Source organism: Osmia lignaria, chromosome 1 (assembly GCF_051020975.1).
Source record: "Osmia lignaria lignaria isolate PbOS001 chromosome 1, iyOsmLign1, whole genome shotgun sequence".
Classification (NCBI taxonomy): domain Eukaryota; kingdom Metazoa; phylum Arthropoda; class Insecta; order Hymenoptera; family Megachilidae; genus Osmia; species Osmia lignaria.
Window position 1 is genome coordinate 12,952,133 of NC_135032.1, and position 23,877 is coordinate 12,976,009.

A 23,877-nucleotide genomic window follows, 5' to 3' on the forward strand; every position below is an offset into this window, starting at 1 on the left:
GTACATTAATGTACATGTATTTTCATAATCTATAACATCTTTTTATAATAAATAAATATATACTTTAAATACATATTGTAATACGAAGTACCATTATTTTGAGATTAGGAAATTTAAAACAAACTATTAGTGATGAATATGAGTTTAATATAATGATTCCTATTGTATTTATGAAATAAGTTTTACATCAGAGTTAGTTATCTTTCTTTTGAAATTTGTATTTTCCACGCATATGATATGGTAAAGGTACTATAGCTGGACATGGTATCTGACCAGGTACTACACAAATACAGGTTCGTGAACAACCAACACCAAAATTTGCAGGATTATCTTTCTTTTCCTTCTTGATACTTTCTTCTTTCTGAAGTTCTTTTGATTTACAAACTACACGTCTGAGATGCATTAGTATTTCATCTTTGGATTTGTCATCTACATCAATTAACATAGTGTTTCCATTTTCTATAGAAAATTAAAATCAAAATTGATTATTCTTCTGAAATCTAGTATGATATATGTACATATATAGAGAGAGAATAATTAATAAACCACACAGACTTTGGTACTTACCATAGTAACATTTTATGAAAGGTGTTGGTGTCATATTTTTAAAAGTAATAACTTGCACTTTTGGATTTTTATATTGAAGCTGTGAAATATGCCAAAATATGAAATCCCTACAATTAGATTTATATTAATTGTAATGAGTACTGTATAAAAACTAATTTGAAATAATGTTAAAATAACTTGAAATTTACTTGATTCCTTGATGATGATTCCCACGTATGTTGTAATTAATAGAAAATATTTGTATTTCGTCTTTCAATATTATTGTACCAGCATTTAAATAATTTAATGTTCTTCGTATAGGTGCTCTACCAATCATAAATGGCATTTTGGTTGTTTTTTTTTTAACAAAAACCAGTGTACAATAAATTATCCTTTTGTATGTATATTTATATACCTGAAACAAGAATATTTTATTAGTTGGTTTATATTATATTAATTGGTTTCACTGTGTATTTATGTACTTACTGTATGACTAGTTTACTACTACAATAATCTATTGTTGTAATAACTTATGCATTGTGAGCTTTACCCTTTATGATAAAATATTGTTGGTTATGGTGTTTTTAATAATGCGATCATGAGTGACCATGTGTGACAACCTTATCACTCACTCACTCACTTACTAGTGTGTGTGTATATGTACATATATTACTTCCACCGTTAATAGAGTAGAAGTACTGCAGCTACGGTGTAGTTACATATATAGTGCCGGTACGACTTGCATACACATGTGCTAAACCTTGTTCCTTTCTCTTTTGAGACACGTTATCTCCACTGTTGCACAGCTGTTTTGATATAAACTTTTGTGTTTAACTAAAGGTAAATTTTAATACAATATTTTATAATCATATTTGATAATATAGTAACATTATGGCAACAACAATTTGAAAACAAAATGTAGTTTCTTAATTTAAGATATTAAATACTTACAGTAAAGTAGGTACATATATTTCTTTACTTACATGTTTACTGTTATTTGTTCCCATATGTTCAATATATTAACTTACATATTGGTTTGTTTCAGAAACTGCACAAAAGATAATTACAATGATGAATGCTAAGCAAATTCGACAAGCTTATATTGACTTTTTTAAAAGCAAAGGTCATGAATATATTCATTCTAGCTCTACAATACCACACGATGATCCAACATTATTATTTACAAATGCTGGAATGAACCAGGTAAGATGTCAGTAATAGTATTATTTATTAAAATATATCTATCTTTTTATTGTGGTATGTTTCAGTTTAAACCAATATTTTTAGGAAGTGTGGATCCTAATAGCGATATGGCAAAGTGGGTAAGAGTTGTTAATAGTCAGAAATGTATTAGAGCTGGAGGAAAGCACAATGATTTAGATGATGTTGGAAAAGATGTTTATCATCATACATTTTTTGAGATGATGGGAAATTGGTCATTTGGAGATTATTTTAAAGTAAAGTATCAAACAAATAATATATATGATTTATTACACTATTATTGTTATGTAGTTTCTAAACATGTGCTTTATTCTTTTAGAAAGAAATTTGTACCTGGGCCTGGGAATTTTTAACAGTTACATTACAATTACCAGCAGATCAATTGTATGTAACTTACTTTGGAGGAGATGAGAAAAATAATTTAGATTCTGATGAAGAGTGTAAAGAGATTTGGCTTTCTTTAGGGTAATAGCATATTCTTTGTTAATCTTGTTAATAATAAACAAAAGCTATAATTAATTCTTTTTTACTTTTTTACTTTTTTACTTTTTTAGGGTGTCTCTTAGTCATATATTACCAGGAAATATGAAAGATAATTTTTGGGAGATGGGAGAGACAGGTCCATGTGGACCATGTAGTGAGATACATTACGACCGTATTGGCAATAGACAGGCAGCTCATTTAGTGAATCAGGATGATCCTGATGTTTTAGAAATTTGGAATCTTGTATTTATACAATTTAATAGGTATATAATTTATAATAAACGAAATATATCTTGCTTACCTAAATTTATGCATCTATTTTTTTTTTTTTTTTAGAGAATCTGATGGATCTTTAAAACCATTGCCAAAAAAACATATTGATTGTGGTCTGGGCTTAGAAAGATTAGTATCAGTTATACAGAATAAACGTGCTAATTATGATACAGATTTATTTGTGCCCCTGTTTGATGCAATACAAAAAGGTACAGGAGCACCGCCTTACCAAGGAAAGGTAGGTGCAGATGATAAAGATGGGATAGATATGGCATATAGAGTTTTAGCAGACCATGCAAGAACTATTACAATTGCCCTTTCTGATGGTGGTGTACCAGATAATACGGGTAGAGGGTAAGCTAAATACTTGTATGTTATAACTTATACATCATAATATGTGTACTAATCTTAACATCAATTATAATTTAGGTATGTGTTAAGAAGAATCTTGAGACGCGCTGTACGTTACGCAACTGAAAAATTAAATGCTAAACCTGGTTTCTTTGGAACATTGGTAAATGTAGTTGTAGAACTTCTTGGTAAATATTTGGAACTTTTAATATTACTTATATAATTTAACGTATCGAGAAATTATTTTATAATCCTATTGATTTATAGGTGATGTCTTTCCTGAAGTAACAAAAGATCCACAGTATATAATTGATGTGATCAATGAGGAAGAAGAACAATTTCTCAAAACTTTATCGCGTGGTCGTAATTTATTGAATCGTACTATAACAAAATTAAAGTCGTCAAGTGTACTCCCAGGGGATGTTGCATGGCGTTTATATGATACATATGGTTTTCCAGTGGATTTAACGCAACTTATGACTGAGGAAAAAGGATTAAAGGTTGATATGGTTGGTTACGAGGAAGCAAGAAAACAAGCTCAGGTATCATATAAACTACTTTGCAATACATAGTATGTTTGAACATGTATTATTTATGAAATAGTAATCTGTTCTAGATCATTTCTCAAAGTAAAAGCGGTGGTGTGGATGATCAAATTAACCTAGACGTTCATGCGATTACCGAGTTACAAAATAAAGGAATAAAACCCACTAATGATTTACCAAAATACAATTACACAGTTACCAATGATAAACTATACGAGGAATATGAATTTGCTCCGTGTACTGGTACTGTAATTGCTCTTAGACGTGCCAAGACTTTTGTTGATGATGTATCCTCAGGAGAGGAAGTAGGAATTTTGTTAGATCAAACAAACTTTTATGCGGAACAAGGTGGCCAAATATACGACGAAGGATTTTTAGTTAAAGTTGATGATGAAGTAAAGAAATAATATACTTCAACATATTATATACATTATAAGAAACTAACATCTTCATTTTTCAAGGACACCGAAGTTCGTATAAAAAATGTTCAAGTAAGAGGTGGCTATGTCCTGCATATTGGAACTGTAGGGCAAGGAACATTGAAAAAGAATGACAAAGTTTACTTAAACGTAGATACTACGCGAAGGAGGCTTTTAATGAGTAATCACACTGCAACTCATGTTCTAAATTATGCACTTCGAAAAGTATTGGGTACGGAAGTTGATCAGAAAGGCTCTTTAGTTGCACCCGATCGTCTTCGTTTTGATTTTACAAATAAAGGTTTGTTGCAGAATATATTTTTTTATTTTTAAATATTAAACATAAAGTATAACTACATGTATCTATTTCCATAGGAGCAATGACTGCAGAGCAGGTGAAAAAAGTAGAAGAAATGACAAACAGCTTAGTAAAGGAAAATAGGAAAGTTTATGCTAAAGAAAGTAGCTTAGCACTAGCAAAGACTATTCAAGGTTTACGAGCTATGTTTGAAGAAACGTATCCTGATCCTGTGAGAATTGTTAGCATAGGTATACCAGTTGAAGACTTGGAAAAAGATCCTTTAGGTCCTAGCGCATTGCAGACTAGCGTAGAATTTTGTGGCGGAACGTAAGGAATTTCATATATATGGTACAAAATACTACGAACAATAATCATTTTATATAAATACTTGTAGGCATTTGCATTATACAAAACATATTGAGGATTTTGTCATAGCCAGTGAAGAAGCTATCGCTAAAGGTATTAGACGTATGGTAGCTCTTACTGGTCCTGAAGCAACAAAAGCTCAGAAGAAAGCAGCTGTATTGCAAAATCATTTGGAACAACTTCAAGCAACTATAGCTAATGATAAGAATGGTACCAATACTAAAGAGCACGTAAAAAAAATAATTGAATTAACAGATGATGTCTCGCGTGCTACGATTTCAAGTTGGAAAAAAGTATGTATAATTTTATATACATAATTTTAACATAGCGAGAACGATATATAATCTTTTCGTTCACACATAGGATAATATGCGTAAAATGTTAAAAGATTTAAAAAAGATGCTTGATGATAAAGAACGTGCAGCAAAAACTGCAATTGCCAATGCAGTAGTAGATACTGTTCAACGAATAATTCAAGCAAATGTAGGGTGTCCGGTATTGGTTGAAATATTGCAAGCATATAGTAACACAAAAGCTTTAGATTTTGCCCTTAAAAAAATAAAAGCCATTTCTCCAGAGACAAGTGCATTACTTATAAGCGTGGATCCCGATGTTAAAAAGATTTTTGCACTTAGCGCAGTATCTAAGGTAAAGTTACATTTATACTACTTAATTATTTGAACAAAAAAAAAAAAGTAAAATTAATTCTTATGAAATATAATAGTCTGCCATAAACAAAGGACTGAAAGCAAACGAATGGATCCAAGAAATTGCTTCACTTATGGAAGGAAAAGGAGGTGGAAAAGCTGAGTCTGCTCAGGCATCGGGTACCAATATATCATGTTTAACAAAATTAATACATACTGCAAAAAATTTTGCTAATTCAAAACTTGGAGTTATAAGTAACAATGGTTCGTTAATATAAATTAATTAATACGATATAAGAAGTAAATTATTTCTACAGTTGTTAAATTTTGTCGCATATTTTTAGAAAATCTGACGAATAACATCTGCAGTCAGTTAAAAGCTAGTCAAAATTCGATGTGTTCTAAAACTTCAAAAGAGAAATTAATACTTTCCGGTAATATTGGAAGTATCAAATATTATCGTGCTCAAATAGTAGCGCAATATAATGATAAAGAAGTGATAATGAAGGAATGTAAGAATGACGGCATAATTTCTAATAACGTTAAATTAGAAGGAAACGGTATTGAACTATCCGACAGCAGTGCAATTTCTTTTTACTTAGCAAATGACCAATTAAGATGTTCAAACGATCTTTTTATGTTTAGTGAGGTTTTACAATGGGTAAGTTACGCAGATAATCATATTCTACCGGCAGTATTGGGGTGGGTTATTCCATGCATCACGAAACAGGTACCAAATAACGTAAAGGCAGGTATGAAAGCATCCAAGGAAGATCTTCTTTCTTCCTTAACCAAATTAAACAATATACTGCTTACAAAAACTTATTTAGTTGGAGAAAGAATCAGCCTTGCAGATGTTGCTATTTTTACTGCCTTGGTACCGTTGTATGAACATTTATTTGATTCACAATATAGGATACAATATAAGAATTTAACTAGATGGTTTCTTACTATTTTAAATCAGCCACAAGTAACTAGCATACTAAAAAGTTTTCAAATGTGTGAAAAAGTTGTTAAACATTAAATGTTAAAATATTATGTTCTCTAAAGGAATGAGTTTTATACATTTTTATTATTACGAATATACATTATTAATCAGTACAGTTTTTTGTTACAGAACATTCGATTCTTCTTTTTGTTTATTGTCCTTATCATATAATATTCTTATCTCCCTTAACAAAAGAGATATATTTGTACCCTTCTTAGCAGAAACTGGAATAATTGGTAAATCAATTTTTTCTTTGAGTAATTTAAAATTTTCCTGTAACGATATAATTAATAATGTTACTATATTGTTTAAGAATTATTAATTAAAATACGGCACCGTGCCTTACCGTAGCTTCTGGTAAATCCATCTTATTTGCAACAATCAGCATTGATCTGTTAGTTAATTTTACATTAAAATGTGTAATTTCATATTTTAATGTTTCATAATCCTTCCACGGATCATTCGAAGTAGTATCCAAAATGAATAATAAAATTCTGCAACGTTCTATATGTTTAAGAAATTGTATACCGAGACCTCTATTCTTGTGAGAATCGGATATAATTCCCGGCAAATCAGCCACTTGAAAGTTAATATACTTTTCGTTAAAACATTACTTCAAATGAATTACTACTTAATTGTATCACTAACCTGCAATTTGCTCATAATCATCATATAATACGGTCCCTAAATGAGGTCTCAATGTTGTGAATGGATATGCTGCTACTTTTGGTCTAGCTCTAGATATGGCTCTTAATAATGTACTTTTACCTGCATTCGGTAGACCAATCTAAAGATTTTAAACAGTTGCATAATGATATATATCTTACTCCTGCTCTTAATTTTATTTTTAAATAAATATATTGTTTACATACTAATCCTACATGTGCCATGCTACTTATTTCTACTACGTATTGCATTGCTTCTCCTTCTGCTCCATATTCACTTATACATGGTGTTTGTTGTACATCAGACTTAAAATATGCATTTCCATGACCACCGGCACCTCCCCTCGCAGCAATAAACATCATTCCTTCTTGATTTAAATCAGCTATTATTTTTCCTTCTAGATTGCGTATTATAGTACCTATTGGTACGTGTACTATACTGTGTTCGGCATTTTTACCGAAACAGTCTTTACTCTGTCCTTTTTCTCCATCTTCAGCTTTAAGTACACTATTTATATGTGAAAGATCTTTAACATTGATTGATGCCTGCAAAGTATTGAATCTATATATTTTATATAGTAGATAAGTGATTTAGTTGTTAATCACTTACCTGAAGAATTACGTGACCACCGTTTCCGCCATCCCCACCATCAGGCCCAGCAAATTCATTTGAAAATAATTGCAAAAATGATATACTCCCATCTCCACCTTTTCCCCCAATTGCTCTTATCTAAATAATTATACAGATTAGTATTTGTTAAACATTATATGAAAAAACAAAAGCAACTTGATTTCATACATGCTTTATGTCAAGAACACTTCTTTCTGTATCTCTTTGTGATTTTGGTTTTATATTTCGTAAAGCTTTAGGAACAGTATCTTGATTTTGAAACCATTTGGATGTACATAATGATTTAAAAATGTACTTGTTTAGATTTCTACATTTCTGCACATTTGTACCTTGTTTCCAACATGTACTGTATATTACTAGATTTTTTGTTAAACGAAAATAATTCATCTGCAAATAATTAAATTACAGAATAGTGCTTTATTAAATTAAAATTACAATGCATGAAATAGTACTATCTTGATACTGAAACATTTAAATTGTTTTCTAAAATATCTGCAATCAAATTTTGATGTATATCAATAATTCTTTTCCTATATAGAGGTATACAATCAGATGTATAACTTATTCTATATGTTCTTCTTTCTATTTCTGTCAATGGAGATTTATATGATGTTATGAAAGTAACATCATTTATAATTTCACCTGCATGATTATACAATATCATATAAAATTGAATAGGATCAAATTCTTCATTAACACTGAATGTTATATCAAATTTATATATGCAAGCATATATATTAGTCATACTTTTATTTGGAATATTAATAATTTGTCTTATATTTTTCCATGAAAAATTACTGCTATTACAGTGAGCAATATTTAGCTTCTTTTTAGGAGAAATATTTTGTACATTTGGAGATTCAGATTTAGTAAATATATGTGTTAAAGCTCCAGAAGAATGAAATTGTTTATCCAAACTACGATATCCAGTAACTATATAATTTTGAAAAGATGACCATGCAAATGGTTCAACTGATCTTAAAATAAAATTTCCATAGGCTGCCATTTCTATGATTTTCCATGAATCATCCCACCGCCTTGGTGGATTGTCAATAAGTGTACCACCTTGACCATTGCAAAGAGTAACTAATATTTGTCCATTATTTTTTAATGATTCTGATGCACTTATAAAGAATTGTCTTAATAATTCTCTATTTTTTTCTATTCGCATTTTACCTCCAACATGGGGAAAGTTAAAAATAATTTTATCAAATAATTCTGTTTTTAGTATTGGATGTTGTTTCAAGTTTGTTGCATCAACACCTAATAACACACGAATTCCTGAAAAGAAATGCATAGAATTTTTGATAAAACAATGATAAAATATATGATTCTAACCACTACAATTGAATTGAAAACATACTAACCATTATTTTTTAAATATTCTATGTTTTTCTTTCCAAGATCCTGACTGATATTACTTTCATAACATGTAGCCATGATGTTAACTTTTAAATTTAGGTGGAATAGTGCAACAGAGAATGAAAAATTGCCTTCACCTACTAGTAGAACATCATCATTTTCATTGAAAATAGTAAGATTCATAGTCTTAGTATATAGATTAAATCATTACAGCCTCGCTATTAAAATAATAGGGCATCATTAGCTTATATACATAATAATTTCTGTACTTGTTATTAATTCTATTTTTTTCAATAACTCGTGTAACCAAAAACAAACTGACCTTAATATAAATGCTATTGCGCTCTATTAATTCATGTTGTCATATACAACAAATTTGTTTCACAAATTAGTATTTTTGCATTTAAAATGAAATAAGAGTTATTCATTTAAATCTCAGTTACGTCTTTATTGCAATTGTAAACCATATGTATGTACATACGTGTATGTACAACATATATAAATAGTGCCCTCTTGTTATTTTTCTTTGAATTACCTATACGCGAAACGAATTCAAATTTTAAATTTCATAAAATATTATTGAACTAATAAATAATTTATTGCTAAATATGTAGTAATATACAACGTATTTAACGTATTATTACATTTCTTTTCAATAGTTTACATTAATGGTAGGGGGATAGGATTAGAATATATTTAGAAGATAAGTATAAAAGAACAATAATATATTTTTTATTAATACAATACTTATATCAGGTGAAAGTAACTTAAAATAAACTTATGTTTTAATGATATCTTTGGCTTAAAGACGAAAGTAAATGATATAATAGTACATACGGTGAATGAATGAAACTATTTTTATACAATAGTTCGATGAGTATGTTATAAATTTAGCATCACGAATTCATTATATGATTCTGTTTTTACATATACATTGAATATTTATAAACCATCGAGTATCCTAGAAAAGTTCAATCAAACAGAAATCGTGTATAATACATTAACATATGAAACTTTAAGAAAATATTAAGGATTTTATGCTCAAGTAATCGATGACACTCGTGTGTAAATGAAATTAATTAATCATACATATAGAGTTATGATTCAAACGAATGTTCGAAACAATCGAAATTATGTCAGCTGTATATGTATACACATTATGTACTCCCACGCTTCACGCTATCGTCTTCTTCGTACCTTGGATATATCGCAGCACGCAAGTCCGCAAATAACCGATATGTACTCAATCCACAGTGAAAAATATCAACTTGTGGTTTGTCATTGTGGCACAACGTTGTACGCTGTGTATTGTATCTTCAGCATCTGTGTATTAGGTCGTCACGGTTACGCTATCAATATGAATTATTGATTCAGTGTCTTTTGAAGCTAAGGGAAATCTAAATTGATCACAGTACAATTACTAAATTTTAATAGTAAGTTCTAACGTTAAATACTCGAATCACACTGTTCGTAAAGCGATGTGAATAGTGCTTATTATCTGTCGAAAACATTATTTCATCACTATCATAATTACAAATGGAGCTTTGTAATATCGTTGCATGTTTATCACCGGATGAATATATGACTTAAGTGTAAAATAATTTTTCAGGGCTGCATAGTAATAAGTAATTAAATTGAAATAAAAAATATTAAATGGATATAATTTTAACACCTCTGTATCTTTTATCAGTCTTGAAACAGTTGAAAAATTGTTAAGTTAAGAATGGGTAATAAACTTGAAAATTGCCTATTTGATTATAAAGAGTTTCGAAGGTTGGCGGATTAAATTAGATTAACTTACGTAAGAATATCCTACCGTTTGGTGTTAATTATACTTATGCGTAAAATTAACTGCTCGAAATAATTTATATCGTTTCCATTCGTTTAATACTTTATTATTAAATATGAATTACCTAATGTTGAACAGTAATTATATTTACACAATAGTTACCGCATTGATCGATGATGAAAATAAAAGTGATCGATTTTGCGTAAGCGATCGAACGGGTACCACCTTCTTGACTTCCGGTTCAGCTTATTGATATCGATAGCACTCGGATGGCAACTCACCTACATATTTGCACGCATAACTGTAAAATTGTAAAATTATTGTATCGTTATCTTGTGTTCACATTACGTTCGTCTATATCGTATACATAAGGTGTAAAATTTCGCGCTATTTAATTCTTTTTTATCATTGACTTTTCCCACTACAAGATATTTGTTGTTTCTTCGGTTAAACAATAAAAAACGTTTTATACTTTTGATTAACAATCGCCCCTTGTATATAACGCGTTTATTACAGTTGAGAATTTATGTCAACCGAAGTTTCGCACTTCTCAGTTTATTTTGGCATTATTGTAACTTGGCAACTAACTGGTCGTACAAGGCTAAAAGAAGAACGCAACCTCAAACAGATAAATTATAAAGAAGTATTCACAAAATATCACAAAATATTACTGACACTCAAGTTATTTGCAACAATGTTTATTCGTAATTGTTAACTAACTGTTCATACCAAAGTACATATCGTAAGTATAATCAGATGCTTTCATGTATGTATGTAATGTATGTAAGTACATACATACATACATACTATATAATTATGGATAAATCATCGGGTTTGATGCTTCATATTACGAAAATATAATCGATTGGTTTCGATAGGAAATCGATAATTTCTCATTAAGTTAAAATTTATTCAACATTAAAAATTGTTGTTGTATAACTACTATAGCACGTAATGATATTACGCGACCATGAGTCTAAAGTCTAGACACATCATCGTAATATAACTTATGAAAAACTTGGAAGACTAGTTGAAATTGTTCGGTCGATCTATCTTTGAATAAAATATGATTATTCCGTGAGACATCACATGTTTTACTCCAAAGGACTTCTTAGGTCGTATCAAAGTTAATACATGTGCGTTCACCGTTCAACGCTAAAAGCTCTTTATCTTTCTTACAAATAATATAAGCGCTACTTAGGTAAATGATTACGGTAAAACATTATTACATCGTAAAAGATGTCTATATTTTATTTGAAGTAATTTTATCATATATGACGTACATACACCCGCATTTTCTTAGATTTTTTATTTTTTGTTAGACAAAGCTTAAGAAACTAACGAATTTTTATATTGTTGAAAATGAAAGTACAGTATGCGATTTCAAATAATTAAGCAAATAAAAGCAAAAAATAATCCCACCTCGACAATATGCAACTCTTCGTACGTTTAATCCTTACATCGGAAGGGTTGCCGCATGACGGCGCCACGAGAACGTCGCGACGCGAGCAGACGCAAGTCATAGTCGTTAGGCGGCGCCGCGCCGGTCGTTCGTCAGAAAACGAGGCGGGGTTGCAGGAAAAGCTCGCATGAAAGAAAGAGAAAAGGAAACACAAGTGCTAAGTGAACTCGAGCAAAAGAGAAAGAATCGAGGCGTTCATTCGTGGGCAAAACTTTATGTGGACATACGGCGAAACTAGCGCCTCCGTATACGCTTTTTTTTTCGTACCTATCGGCTTACAAGAGAAACGGTTCTTCAACTTAAATGTCAAATCGTGACAACGTATCTCCTCGATCTTTTCAATTATCTCTCGGTTTTCTTTCTTCTTTCTTCTGTGCGTTCTCTCTGATTTTACCTCGGTTCTTGTCATTTATAAAATTACACAAAATCCGAGCCCGTTACTGTCAGTTCTTTGTGGTGATCTCACGGTGTAGTAAGAGTCAACGAAATAAGGAGAAAACTTGTGCATGCACCGATACGAATAAGTATGAACATCATGCGTACTTTTCTTACATGTGTACGTGTTACATCGGTACGAGGTACGATAGTGTCTCGTCGTAGGTCTCTTTCGATCCTACTACTATAGTGACTAATTGAGCGTGCACATACAGCAACTTTATGGCCTGGACAATGCATCGACCAGGATAACCACCGTTCGCAGAAACAGCAAAAGATTCTTTGATTTTTCGAGGAATTATTTATCGGCGATCTTCTTTTTTATCCATCTTATGGGTATGCTTCATATATTTCACTCTTCGCTAAATTGAATTTATAACATTCTGATTAGTATGCAATCCATGCCTTTATTTTGTATTTCGAACATAATAAATATGCACGTGCCGTGCGCGTGTATGTACTGCACGCACAGAGTGCGCGAGTGCGTAACCTCGGACGCCGCGCCGGTTTTAAGTATTCGTGTATGCACGATACATGTATCAGAAAAGTGTCAATAATAGAATAGCAATAAGTATTAATCGTAAGTACAGGAATATGTACATACGACAGAAAATCTCAAGATTGTTTTATCACAATTTTTTGGGGGATATCTTAATATGCTAACTTTAGTATTTTAGTTCGCTACTATCTTAGCAAATTCATTAGACAAATGTTTTTTTTTTAATGTTTAAAAATTATAGTTTTTAGAATTTCATTTAAATTTATTTTTGATATAAAAATTGTACGTAACGTGAATTAGCCCTTGAATTATTTCGTTTAGTACACGTACGACCGTAAATAGGAACAAGGGTAGTCCGTCTGTTATCAAAATTATTTCTTAAGCTCGTGTAAAAGCGAAATTAACCTACTTTGCCGAATGCCTACACAAACTCGGATTATACCGGTATCATCTCCAACAGTCTAGACACGTATGAACTATTTTATCTTTATTCCGTTCTAAAGACGCTAGTAAGTACAGCATGTATAAGAAACGTATGACTGCGTAATAATTTTCGTCAGAAATCGTCATAAATGTTTAATAAGCACTTCGTGCTTATTACTGACTAAGCTCTTCATTTAACTTACACGATATGTCACGCGTTAAAAATTAACTAATAATTATTCTTTTTTTAGCAAGAAATTTCATCGAATGAGGCAACAGATACAAAGAATTGATAAGGAAAAGCGAAAAAACGCACAACAGCAACAAGAACAACGAAAGAAATCACCTTCGACTAATAAATGGTGCAATGACTGTGATTGGAAAGATTGTACAAAAAGCAGATCGATTGAACGATACAGATGATGCGAAAATACATCGAATAACATGTAACATGTTATGGCCGTTTTTACATGCAAAATTTAAAAAATAGTTCTCCTTTTACAAGAAAGTTATCTAACAGAGTATAGATTAAATTATATAAATAATTATATAGAAACGAATCGCTGCCTTTTCGTAACAGAGACCTCGCAATGTTAAAAACTAGGCAATCGGTAAAAAAATAATAACGAATAATAGAAAGGGTATAAAAGGGAAATAAATAATTATGGATGAAATAAAAGTGGCAAATTTGAGCCAAGCGGCATCAGCCGCGTGTTCGATGGCTACAAATTTCTTGGCGCCAGTAAAAACCGAACGGCAGATCTACGAGAATTCAATGCTCGAGGACGATCCGAACGCTAACTCGGTGGTGTCTACTTCGCAAAAAGATAGAACCGTGCCGAGATGGGGTCCAACTCACAAGGGTGCTCAAGAACTTGCTAATCTTTACAGCACCGGTAATTATCTTATTTTTTTTATTCCCTTTGCTCTTGTAAAGGTATTTAGAAAATTTTAGAAAAATATATACACGATATCTCGCACCTATGTTTTCTGATTTTAATACTTGCCAAGACATTTACTATATATACATGCGTTGCTCGCACCTTGAAATTGTCGTCTGTGAACAAAAATAAAGAGCAATCTAACAATACGTATCTTTCTGTCAATGTGTATAGTAGCAGTTGTACTTTATAAAGTCATTATTACCTCATCACGTTTTCATTTTAGGAAAAAGGACGCAAGAATGCATTTGTATCGGCATCTGTATTACACTCATGATAGTTAATTCAATATTCATTCTCGTCAGGTTACGATTTGAAAATTTAAGTTCGATAGCGATAGCAGCGTTTTGCGGCATCGTTACAGCGGATTTCGGATCTGGATTAGTTCATTGGGCCGCTGATACATGGGGCTCTGTAGAACTTCCTATTCTTGGAAAGGTAAATCATTATCAGTTACATAGTATTTCAAGAAATTTTATTCATTTCAATGTTTTTTCTTTTTACAGAACTTCTTGAGACCATTTCGAGAGCATCATATTGATCCAACCAGCATAACAAGACATGATTTTATAGAAACTAACGGTGATAATTTCATGGTCACAATTCCATTCCTTTGTAAACTAACATGGGACTTTCTCACTCTACCAGAATCAGAGATACAGCAGAAATTTCTTTGGACTTGTTATTGGTTTTTACTTGCTATTTTTGTAGCAATGACTAATCAGGTAATTAAAATAAAAATTAGTTATTCCATTGGACACCTTCTTTATATTTAACATAGCAGAGTAACGTATTTAGCTACAATATAAAAAAATTTTTTCAGATACATAAATGGTCACACACGTATTTCGGACTACCTACATGGGTTGTCTGGTTGCAGGAGCACAGAATTATATTACCTAGGAAACATCATCGCGTGCATCATGTCGCACCGCATGAAACTTACTTCTGTATTACCACTGGATGGTTGAATTGGCCATTAGAACAACTTCGATTTTGGTACATTTTAGAAGTTATTATTGAAAAAGCTATTGGTTGTAAACCAAGAGCGGATGATTTGAAATGGGCACAAAAACGGTCTTGAGAATTAATATATTTTATGCTTTTATGCATTTTCATGGATAACAATGAAATTTAACGAACAGAAAAATCCTTCCATGATTTCGTAATCTCATGGAAAAAGGGTATAGAAGAAAATTTGACATAGAACATGCTAACAGAAAAATTAAATCCGTAACATAATTTTTTTCTTATACTTAGCACTATGAGGCCTTTCCTACAAAATAGATAGCGTGATTAAAGACATTTAGTATTATACGAACATGCTTTTGAAGTTTATACATTTATAATATGTATATGCAATAACATAGATATGTATATATAAATTATATAAGAGTAATGTGAATACAAAATTATGTTTGTGTAATTATGAATTAATGATTGGCCTGTCAAATTAAGCAATTATACGTTTTATGCACCGCACAATCATTATATAAGTAGCACAAACTTAAGTAAAGATTATTTGAACGTTTTATATAATAATTCGTGAAGTATTATGAAGTTGAAATTCTAATACACCAGCACAATGTGAAAAGGGGTATTATATACCTGTATAATTTATAAACACGATGTCCAGTGGCTATGAAATTAATATGTACGTGTATATTTACCTACGTATATATTTATGAATTAATTTAAATTTATTGCTGCCACATTTGTTAGCAAATGAATTTAAAGAATGTTCTTTCGGTGAAAAGATATAATTTAATTAATGCACTAATTTAAACTAGCTCAATCTGCTGTTTAAGTGCACTCGTCGATTTCCCTGAACCTTTGAAAATTTTTCAGCCACTGAAATTGAATGCAACGTACTGATTTATAATAATAACATTTTATCAGAAGCAAATATTGTCAATTTAAGTGTTATCTACGCGTATACACCTGTATTGTAAATTCAGACATTTTTCTCTTTTTTCACAAAAGATAAAAATAAAAATTTATAAATTTGTATGTTTTTATATGACTTATAAATATTGAGTTTATAATCATTAAAATTGGCAATTTGGCTTCAATTTTAATTTTATGTATATAGTTGGATTATATTGTCACAATCTGAGCTAAGATTTGTATAATAATGTTTTATACAATATATATAATTATATTATAGACAAAATCATGAAAATTTTATATTAAAGAGGAAATAACATAAACAAAGTTTATATTGCTTATAAATTAAAACTTTGTTTAATGTAATATTACACGCACACATACACGTTTATAAAATTTTATTCCATCAATTACATTTCTTAGCTCATGACAAATAATTTAACAAACATAAAAGTTGTAAGGTGCTAAATATAAGTACAAGTTTTAGGTTCAGGGACCAAGAAAAAAGTTTATTGCTCTCTGCAGCAGTTTTCTAAGTAATTGGTTTGATTTGGGTAAAGTATACTGATGTACAAAACAATAATACAAAGAGCTAAATTTTATAGAAATTTTATGCCGATGATTTTGACTTTTATGTGTAATTTTTTCTTTTTATTGGCTTCTATTTTAGATGCCTCGTAATTTTCAGTATACTTTATGCAGAGCTTTACCACAATGTATATGTTCCTTGCAAGCAAATCATTAGTAATGTCTTTTAAAAGAAACGATTATTATAAGACATTATAACTACTATAAATACCATAATTGTTATTGTTATTGTTATTGTTATAAAAAAGAAGTATAAACTTTTAACAAATTTGTCATATAGTAATGCGTGCCAGAACTGAAGCTTTCTCTTTATACAAATCTATTTAACAGTTAACTAATAATTGCACAAAAGAAATTGAAACAAAGAACTATATTTTTGCTAATTTAATTTTTGATGCAATATACCAAAGTCACTATCATTGCAAATTCAGATTTCTTTTTTAAACATGTAGCTTTTTAAATACAAATATCAAAGAAAGATATGAAAATAGAACTGTGCATAGTGTCACCCCAATATAAACTAAAGTGAAATCCAGAGCTAGAGGTTTCTTACTTTATTTAGAGTGTTTCAATATATTTAATCATGTTCTGCTGAATGTTTATTAAAAATCGCCTCGGTCTATATACAAAACAACGAAAAATAAGACTACTGACACAAAATGTTACATGTAAAGGCAGTACATATAAATGTATAATAATTACATAATTATTTTCTTAATTTAATTAATGATGCAACACAATATCTTGATTAAAATAAAGTGTCTCATTTTCACATTCCATAAGTCTAATTAAGTGAAACTATTTATTAAGTAATATTTAATGAATTATTATATATTTAAATATTTATTTACACGATATCTAATAACATTAAAGAATTGATTTTAATTTATCAACTATTCAAATAATATTTATATAGATTTATATAATCTCAAATGATAGTCAATATAATATCAGCCTTACAACAGAAATGAAAAGAATTTTATTAAAAGATAATCTTAAGCTTTAATATTTTGAGGCTATATCTACTTGAAAAATTAGTCTTCATAGAAAATATATAACAATAAGGAATTCGTGCAATTAAGTTCAAATGTATTTTAAGAAATAGTGTTAATAATTTTCACTTTTCAGCGGCACATCTAGATGTAAATATATATGTTTTTTAGCTTGAATTTATAAAAACAGAAGTATAAACCCAGTAGTTTAAATAAAAACACAATTTGATGGCTGTAAATATATATTGAATTTGGTACATAAAACATATTTATATCTAGTTTTAATTGCAAGATTGCATACCTATTTTCATATGATTATAAATCATACATATTTAATGAAATTATATTGTATCATTATTAAGCATCAACTATCATTCAGTTTTATAAATCAAATGTAATTTCAATGAATGTTATGTATATGCTAATTGACTTGATTTGGTGTAGCAAGAAGATGCATTAGAAACAACATTATTTCATTCATTTTAGACTTCATCCTCAACTATAAAAAGCTTACAAGCCTTATGTACTTAACAATAGTTAATACAATTCTAAATGATGCCTCTGACAATGTCAAAGAGATAGTTGGATAACTTTATAAAAGTCTAAACTGATATTTTATACTAATGCAAAGAAATATTTATGCTATTTAAATGATATTGCAATTACAAAATTTTGGTTCCTTATGCAAGAAGCGAAACATTAAAGGGGATAGAAAATATTGTTACTGTTATTCTTAGAATAAAGAATACATTATTAACAAACATATTACCTTGTGATAATGTAAATTTTATATGTTTATAATTTATATAGCGAAATTACATTCGAAACTGAAACATTTGTCAATGTTTAATAATTTTTAAAATATCAATGTACTGCATGTACAATGAAATTTTAAGCTACAAAAGGAAGTAAACAATGCTTAATAAATCGCAAGATATTTATATACATATTTTGTACAACCACTTTTCTACATTGTTTATTTTTTATTTAATATTCAAATTGTTAACATTGGCGTTAGACCGTTTGAAAATTCATAGTATTACAGGAGTACCAATCTTAAGTTATACTTGATGTCACGAGAGTCCATAACTAAGACGCGCAGGTTGGAAGATGGTGGGGGAAAGCGATCCGCCAATCGCTTTCCACTTCCGCTGGAAGTATCGCCAATCAGAGCGACAATGCGCAGAAAAGAACGAAAACTGGTCTTTTCGCAGTTATGGACTCGTAATATCAAGTATTATGTACAATATTTACTATGTGACACGATGATAATAAATTTGTATGTATTATGTAATATGTTTCGAAGAACCTTTTTTAGATAGTTAATTATTTGTACAGCAAACTAGTTAGATTCAGGTAAATAATAATTAAGAACTTGTATACGTCATTTCAAATTGAAGTTTCTTCGGATAAAACAGTTTGCGTGAAGTCGGCGTTGTATCGACGTCATCGCAGATCGATAGCTCTACCCACGGTAAGAATCTACAGTATCTTGAGAACGTTCACGGTGCATAATTCGTCATCCATTTCTCTAAACAGTTGGCAGAATTTGTGCGTGCGGTGTGCGCTAGTCTGCCGACGGCGTCCGTTCGTAGGAAAGAGAGGCGACATTGTGAAGAAGCCCTTTGTCAAATTAAAGGAAACGCAAGTTGGTTGAGAAAGAAACGGTTATCTACCAAGGAAAAGAATCGTTAAGAAATCAAAGAGTAAACAGGCTGATAGTTCGGCATCGTTTCGGTTTCTTTGACCTCTTGAACTCCCCGCGGGTTTTTTCTTTCCCGCGAGGTGAATAACAGTGGTACATAGGCCAAACCCCTGACCCCTCCTCGGAAGCTTCGCGCCTCGGCGCCTAGGCCATATCAAAAGGAAGGAGAAAGAAATTGCGGAAGCGGGGAGGTTAAGAGGACGGCACGAAAGGGAGAACGCGCCGTCCATCACCATGAAGCTCGTTGACCACGTGGTGAGGAGCTTCAAGGTGGCCAAGGTTTTCCGTGAAAATTCCGACCGCATAAATAGCATCGACTTTTCACCGAACGGGGACACTTTGATCTCCTGCTCGGAGGATGACCAGATCGTGATATATGACTGTGAAAAGGGCACTCAGGTGCGTACAGTCAATTCCAAGAAGTATGGTGTTGATCTAATACATTTTACCCATGCAAAGAACACCGCAATACATAGCAGTACTAAAATTGATGACACAATACGTTATCTAAGTCTGCACGACAACAAGTATATCAGATATTTCCCAGGTCACAGCAAGAAAGTTGTATCGTTATGTATCAGTCCTATTGAAGATACATTTCTGTCTGGTTCTTTAGATAAATCATTAAGACTATGGGATTTACGTTCACCAAATTGTCACGGTGTGATGAACGTTTCCGGACGTCCAGTTGCTGCATACGATCCTGAAGGTCTGATTTTTGCTGCGGGCGTTAATTCAGAGTTCTTAAAATTATACGATTTGCGCAGTTTTGACAAAGGACCATTTGTTACATTTAAATTGTCTCAAGAAAAGGAATGTGATTGGACAGGATTAAAGTTCAGCAGAGATGGTAAAACCATTTTGATTTCTACAAATGGTAGCACGATTCGTTTGATCGATGCATTTCATGGTACTCCATTACAAACATTTGCTGGTTACTTAAACAATAAAGGAATCGCAATTGAAGCCAGTTTCAGTCCTGACTCACAGTTTGTATTTAGTGGATCTACAGATGGCAGAGTGCACGTATGGAACGCTGAAACTGGATACAAAGTTTGCGTGCTCAATGGAGATCATCCAGCACCTGTTCAGTGTATTCAATTTAATCCAAAATATATGATGTTAGCTTCTGCCTGTACCAACATGGCATTTTGGTTACCTACCGTAGACGAAAGTGCATAAAATCGACGCACCAGACACTGGGCAATGCTCGCAAGATTTTACCTAATTGTGTGCAAGAAGGAACCGAAAATGATATCGGTTCGAGGAAGAAACAATAACGGACAATTCTTGGGTGTCTTACACGAGCAGAAATTGCATTTACATTACGTTCAAAGTAAAGTAGCCGACGTATGAGACGCCGGTATTGGAATGAACCCAAGAAGCAGAAAAAATTGCTGCAATATCTAGGAGGATCGGCCCGCTTGGCTCGTTTTCAGTATGTCATACATTGTTTATGTATTTTTGCCATCTTCGTTATCTTCGTCGTCGTGTACTCTATGGCGCGATGAACGTGACCATTATAATACCTTGTCAATATTTAAAGAAATGTGATACAACATCAACTCTCTTTTTTAAAGTATAATACAAAGATTGCTAATATTTGGATACATCATCCTGTGTACATAATTCCTTCTTGTGTACCTGTATGTAGTATAATGATACAGAATTTATGTACTGTACACTATAAAAAACACTGTGAGTTGTATATCACCGATTAACTTTCTAGCAGTTAATCACTTTACACATGCATTTCTTTACAAACTTTATCATCGGTCATTTTTTAACAAAGTCCGAAACTCTGTATGTCTTGGTTTATTGCACCAAAAAGTTGATGTGTAGTACGGTAACGTGAAAAATCATATATGTTTATATACACTTTCTCAATGTTTCAGAATGTTTTTGTCACATAATTGTATTTTCGAAATGAGTTTACAGCACAAAGAAATGAGAAGCGGGAAACGAAAAACTGGTATTTAAAAAAGAAAAAAAGAAGTACTGTAGTCGCTGATATCGCGCATGGAGAAACTGTTATAATTATATTGCATTAATGCATATTAAGTAATTGGTTTTGTTAATTAAATTCCGCAGTGGCCGTCCGAAATCAGGGATATTTTTTTTTTTTGTTTTTTTTTTTTTTTTTTTTTATTTTTAACATGATTATGAACAGACTTAAAATTCAATGAACTGTTGTGAAGCGTAAAAGCGATAAGTAACGTGGTTATTTATTATACGCAGTAAACATGTGAAACGTCTTACACTTTGGTCACGGCAGTAAGGTATCTTGTGTTTCTACGACTTCCATGCGATAAAATAATAATTCACAGAAAATATACTGCCAACGTTGGCACTTATGTTGTTGTATATGTATGTATTATTCTAAATATGGTATCGTTTATAATCTACATGCGTGGAACCGGCGGGCCGGATGAGAAAAAAAAGAACATTTGATGATTGTAGGAAGTGCAGTTAAATCTAATCATCTCACATAGTAGTTCGGTAAATTTTAACTCATCTTATTAAGCAAACAGGTGCTTTCGAATAGACAGGCATCGCGTATGTTTCATTGATAACAAAAAATTCGACAATCTATCTTTTTTACATATTACATATTGCATTGTCCGTTTAGTAATGGATTGTCGAAATTGTATCATTTGCTTAATACTAAATGCGTATAAAAAAAAAAAGGCAGATAGGATACTACACAATTTTGTGTAATTCCACGCTATGTGTTTATGTATATTCTGTCTGTTCGATTATATAGCCCTGCCTTCATCATACATGTATGTATATATCATTATATTCACAGTGTCCTTTAGAATTTCTAGGCATTTTCCTTAACATACCATATACAAGAGTAGATGGTTATAATATTCTATATGAAAAAGCGTGTATATGCATAACATGTACGATTGTGTCACATATTTGTTTATTGTCTATTAATTCGACGACGATGAATGAATGAGAGTATGAGTGCTTTTTCTTTTGTATATGGATGTGTCGCTTGTATGTACATTTTCGAGTTCAGCGGGCTCGTATGCATTATACATGCGCGACGGATACGCGAGAGTTCGCCTCGTCTTGTAAAATAGTATTTTTCTAAATGGCGAAACAGCGTGTGCAAATATCGCGATCTATGTTAGACAAACAAAAGGAATGCAATTGTTGTTAAGAATGTTTTGCGACCTAAAAAAATGAGGATAAATTAAACTCGAAGAAAACGGCGAATTTGATCAACTAGATTGAAGTAAGAAGGTGGTATCATGGGACATTGAAAATTGAAAATTCATCTATAAGTACCAAGATCCATGTATATAGATTAAACACTCTATACATTATACTGCCAACTACAATTCAGAGTAATACAAACTTCTGTAAACATGCAAAACTTTGTGTTCCCATAAGGATAAAAACTTGTACATATACGCTGACAAGTTAGTGAGATGGAATTTTTATCCGATCGATAACGGAAGTCGGTCATCGATCGATCATATCCGTCGAGTGGTAAGGATTCTACTCAAAATTTGTTTGCACATTTCAAATATCAATCAGGGGCGTAAATTACTGATAATTTGCTTGTTATCGAGTTGATTAAAACACCTGCCGTTTTCTCTGCGAAGAAGTAAAAGAAAAATTTCCGACTTTTTTTTTTTTTTTTCAAATCATCAGTCTTTATTGACTACTTGTATATTTTATATTCCGTCGTCTATAGTGAAGGTGTTATAGAAAATAAAGAAAAAATGTTAAACGTTTCTCAACGTTCGTTTATCTTGTAATGAATACAATCGTTTAAAACGAAAGATAAATAGTTCCTCTTTCTAAACTATGCAACATCTTCATTTACGCCCCTGTCTCGATCGTTGATACGTACGGCTACTTAACATGGGGATTTAGAATTGATTTATGATTAGATGTCTTAAATAATTGATTATATTTCATAGATGATTATGAAAATATGTTTAGATAATTAATTATTTATTACTGATATAATTCACATTTATGTTTCCCCGTGACGTTACTAAGTTCCTACGTTAAGTTTTCGTACCGAATTATCGTCGAGTATTTGTAGGCGAAACGTATTCACGTTCAGTACTACTTTTTAAGTAAATTTCAAATCTTTCTGCGCAAGATAAAAATCAATTCGTAACAATATAACATGTGTAGTTGCTTAGAGAACTAGGACCATACGAAAAACCAAAAGTTATCGTTCAATTTAGAATGATTTAGAGTACACATACTTTTAACGTTATATTTTATCAATAAACGTTCTAATTTATAAACATAATTAAAATCGTTAGGTTTTCCTCATTTTTCTTTGTAAGTTATACAATTATGTTTATGATTTTGCAAACACATCT

General features: G+C 31.2%; 5 protein-coding genes and 1 long non-coding RNA gene across 7 annotated transcripts; 3 read left to right on the forward strand and 3 right to left on the reverse strand.

Moving 5' to 3' along the window:
• Positions 1–99: 99 nt before the first annotated feature.
• Positions 100–1,184, reverse strand: mRpS25 (mitochondrial ribosomal protein S25). Its single transcript, XM_034328562.2, has 4 exons — positions 1,033–1,184; positions 756–961; positions 568–674; positions 100–459 (listed from the first exon to the last, which is right to left on the reverse strand). The coding sequence occupies exons 2-4, from the start codon at positions 890–892 to the stop codon at positions 194–196; spliced, it is 510 nt and encodes a 169-aa protein (XP_034184453.1). The 5' UTR covers positions 893–961; positions 1,033–1,184; the 3' UTR covers positions 100–193.
• Positions 1,185–1,231: 47 nt separating this feature from the next.
• AlaRS (alanine--tRNA ligase, cytoplasmic) lies at positions 1,232–14,045 on the forward strand. Its single transcript, XM_034328420.2, has 17 exons — positions 1,232–1,386; positions 1,592–1,749; positions 1,815–2,003; positions 2,087–2,232; positions 2,322–2,513; positions 2,587–2,877; positions 2,953–3,062; positions 3,142–3,416; positions 3,491–3,814; positions 3,881–4,139; positions 4,214–4,466; positions 4,534–4,798; positions 4,869–5,153; positions 5,230–5,416; positions 5,497–10,231; positions 12,700–12,820; positions 13,658–14,045. The coding sequence occupies exons 2-15, from the start codon at positions 1,615–1,617 to the stop codon at positions 6,174–6,176; spliced, it is 3,591 nt and encodes a 1,196-aa protein (XP_034184311.1). The 5' UTR covers positions 1,232–1,386; positions 1,592–1,614; the 3' UTR covers positions 6,177–10,231; positions 12,700–12,820; positions 13,658–14,045.
• On the reverse strand, positions 6,264–9,262 carry LOC117606251 (mitochondrial ribosome-associated GTPase 2). Of its 2 annotated transcripts, XM_076692739.1 has the most exons (8): positions 8,804–8,832; positions 8,613–8,717; positions 7,605–7,823; positions 7,416–7,535; positions 7,013–7,351; positions 6,789–6,927; positions 6,487–6,719; positions 6,264–6,413 (listed from the first exon to the last, which is right to left on the reverse strand). In XM_076692739.1, the coding sequence occupies exons 2-8, from the start codon at positions 8,619–8,621 to the stop codon at positions 6,264–6,266; spliced, it is 1,209 nt and encodes a 402-aa protein (XP_076548854.1). In that variant the 5' UTR covers positions 8,622–8,717; positions 8,804–8,832. The 2 variants fall into 2 exon arrangements, with proteins under 2 accessions (XP_076548854.1, XP_076548876.1); XM_076692761.1 differs by lacking the exons at positions 8,613–8,717; positions 8,804–8,832 and adding an exon at positions 9,121–9,262.
• On the reverse strand, positions 10,008–12,151 carry LOC117606280 (uncharacterized). The gene is made up of 3 exons (XR_004581938.2): positions 12,010–12,151; positions 10,750–10,888; positions 10,008–10,147 (listed from the first exon to the last, which is right to left on the reverse strand). It is a non-coding gene; the product is annotated as an uncharacterized LOC117606280 (long non-coding RNA).
• Positions 14,046–14,070: 25 nt separating the features above from the next.
• Kua (Plasmanylethanolamine desaturase Kua) lies at positions 14,071–19,052 on the forward strand. Its single transcript, XM_034328534.2, has 4 exons — positions 14,071–14,302; positions 14,574–14,785; positions 14,854–15,072; positions 15,171–19,052. Exons 1-4 carry the CDS (start codon positions 14,071–14,073, stop codon positions 15,429–15,431), a joined length of 924 nt encoding a protein of 307 aa, XP_034184425.1. The 3' UTR covers positions 15,432–19,052.
• A 115-nt stretch (positions 19,053–19,167) lies between these two features.
• Positions 19,168–23,181, forward strand: Wdr82 (WD repeat domain 82). The gene is made up of 2 exons (XM_034328532.2): positions 19,168–19,288; positions 19,354–23,181. The coding sequence occupies exon 2, from the start codon at positions 19,754–19,756 to the stop codon at positions 20,699–20,701; it is 948 nt and encodes a 315-aa protein (XP_034184423.1). The 5' UTR covers positions 19,168–19,288; positions 19,354–19,753; the 3' UTR covers positions 20,702–23,181.
• Positions 23,182–23,877: the final 696 nt, after the last annotated feature.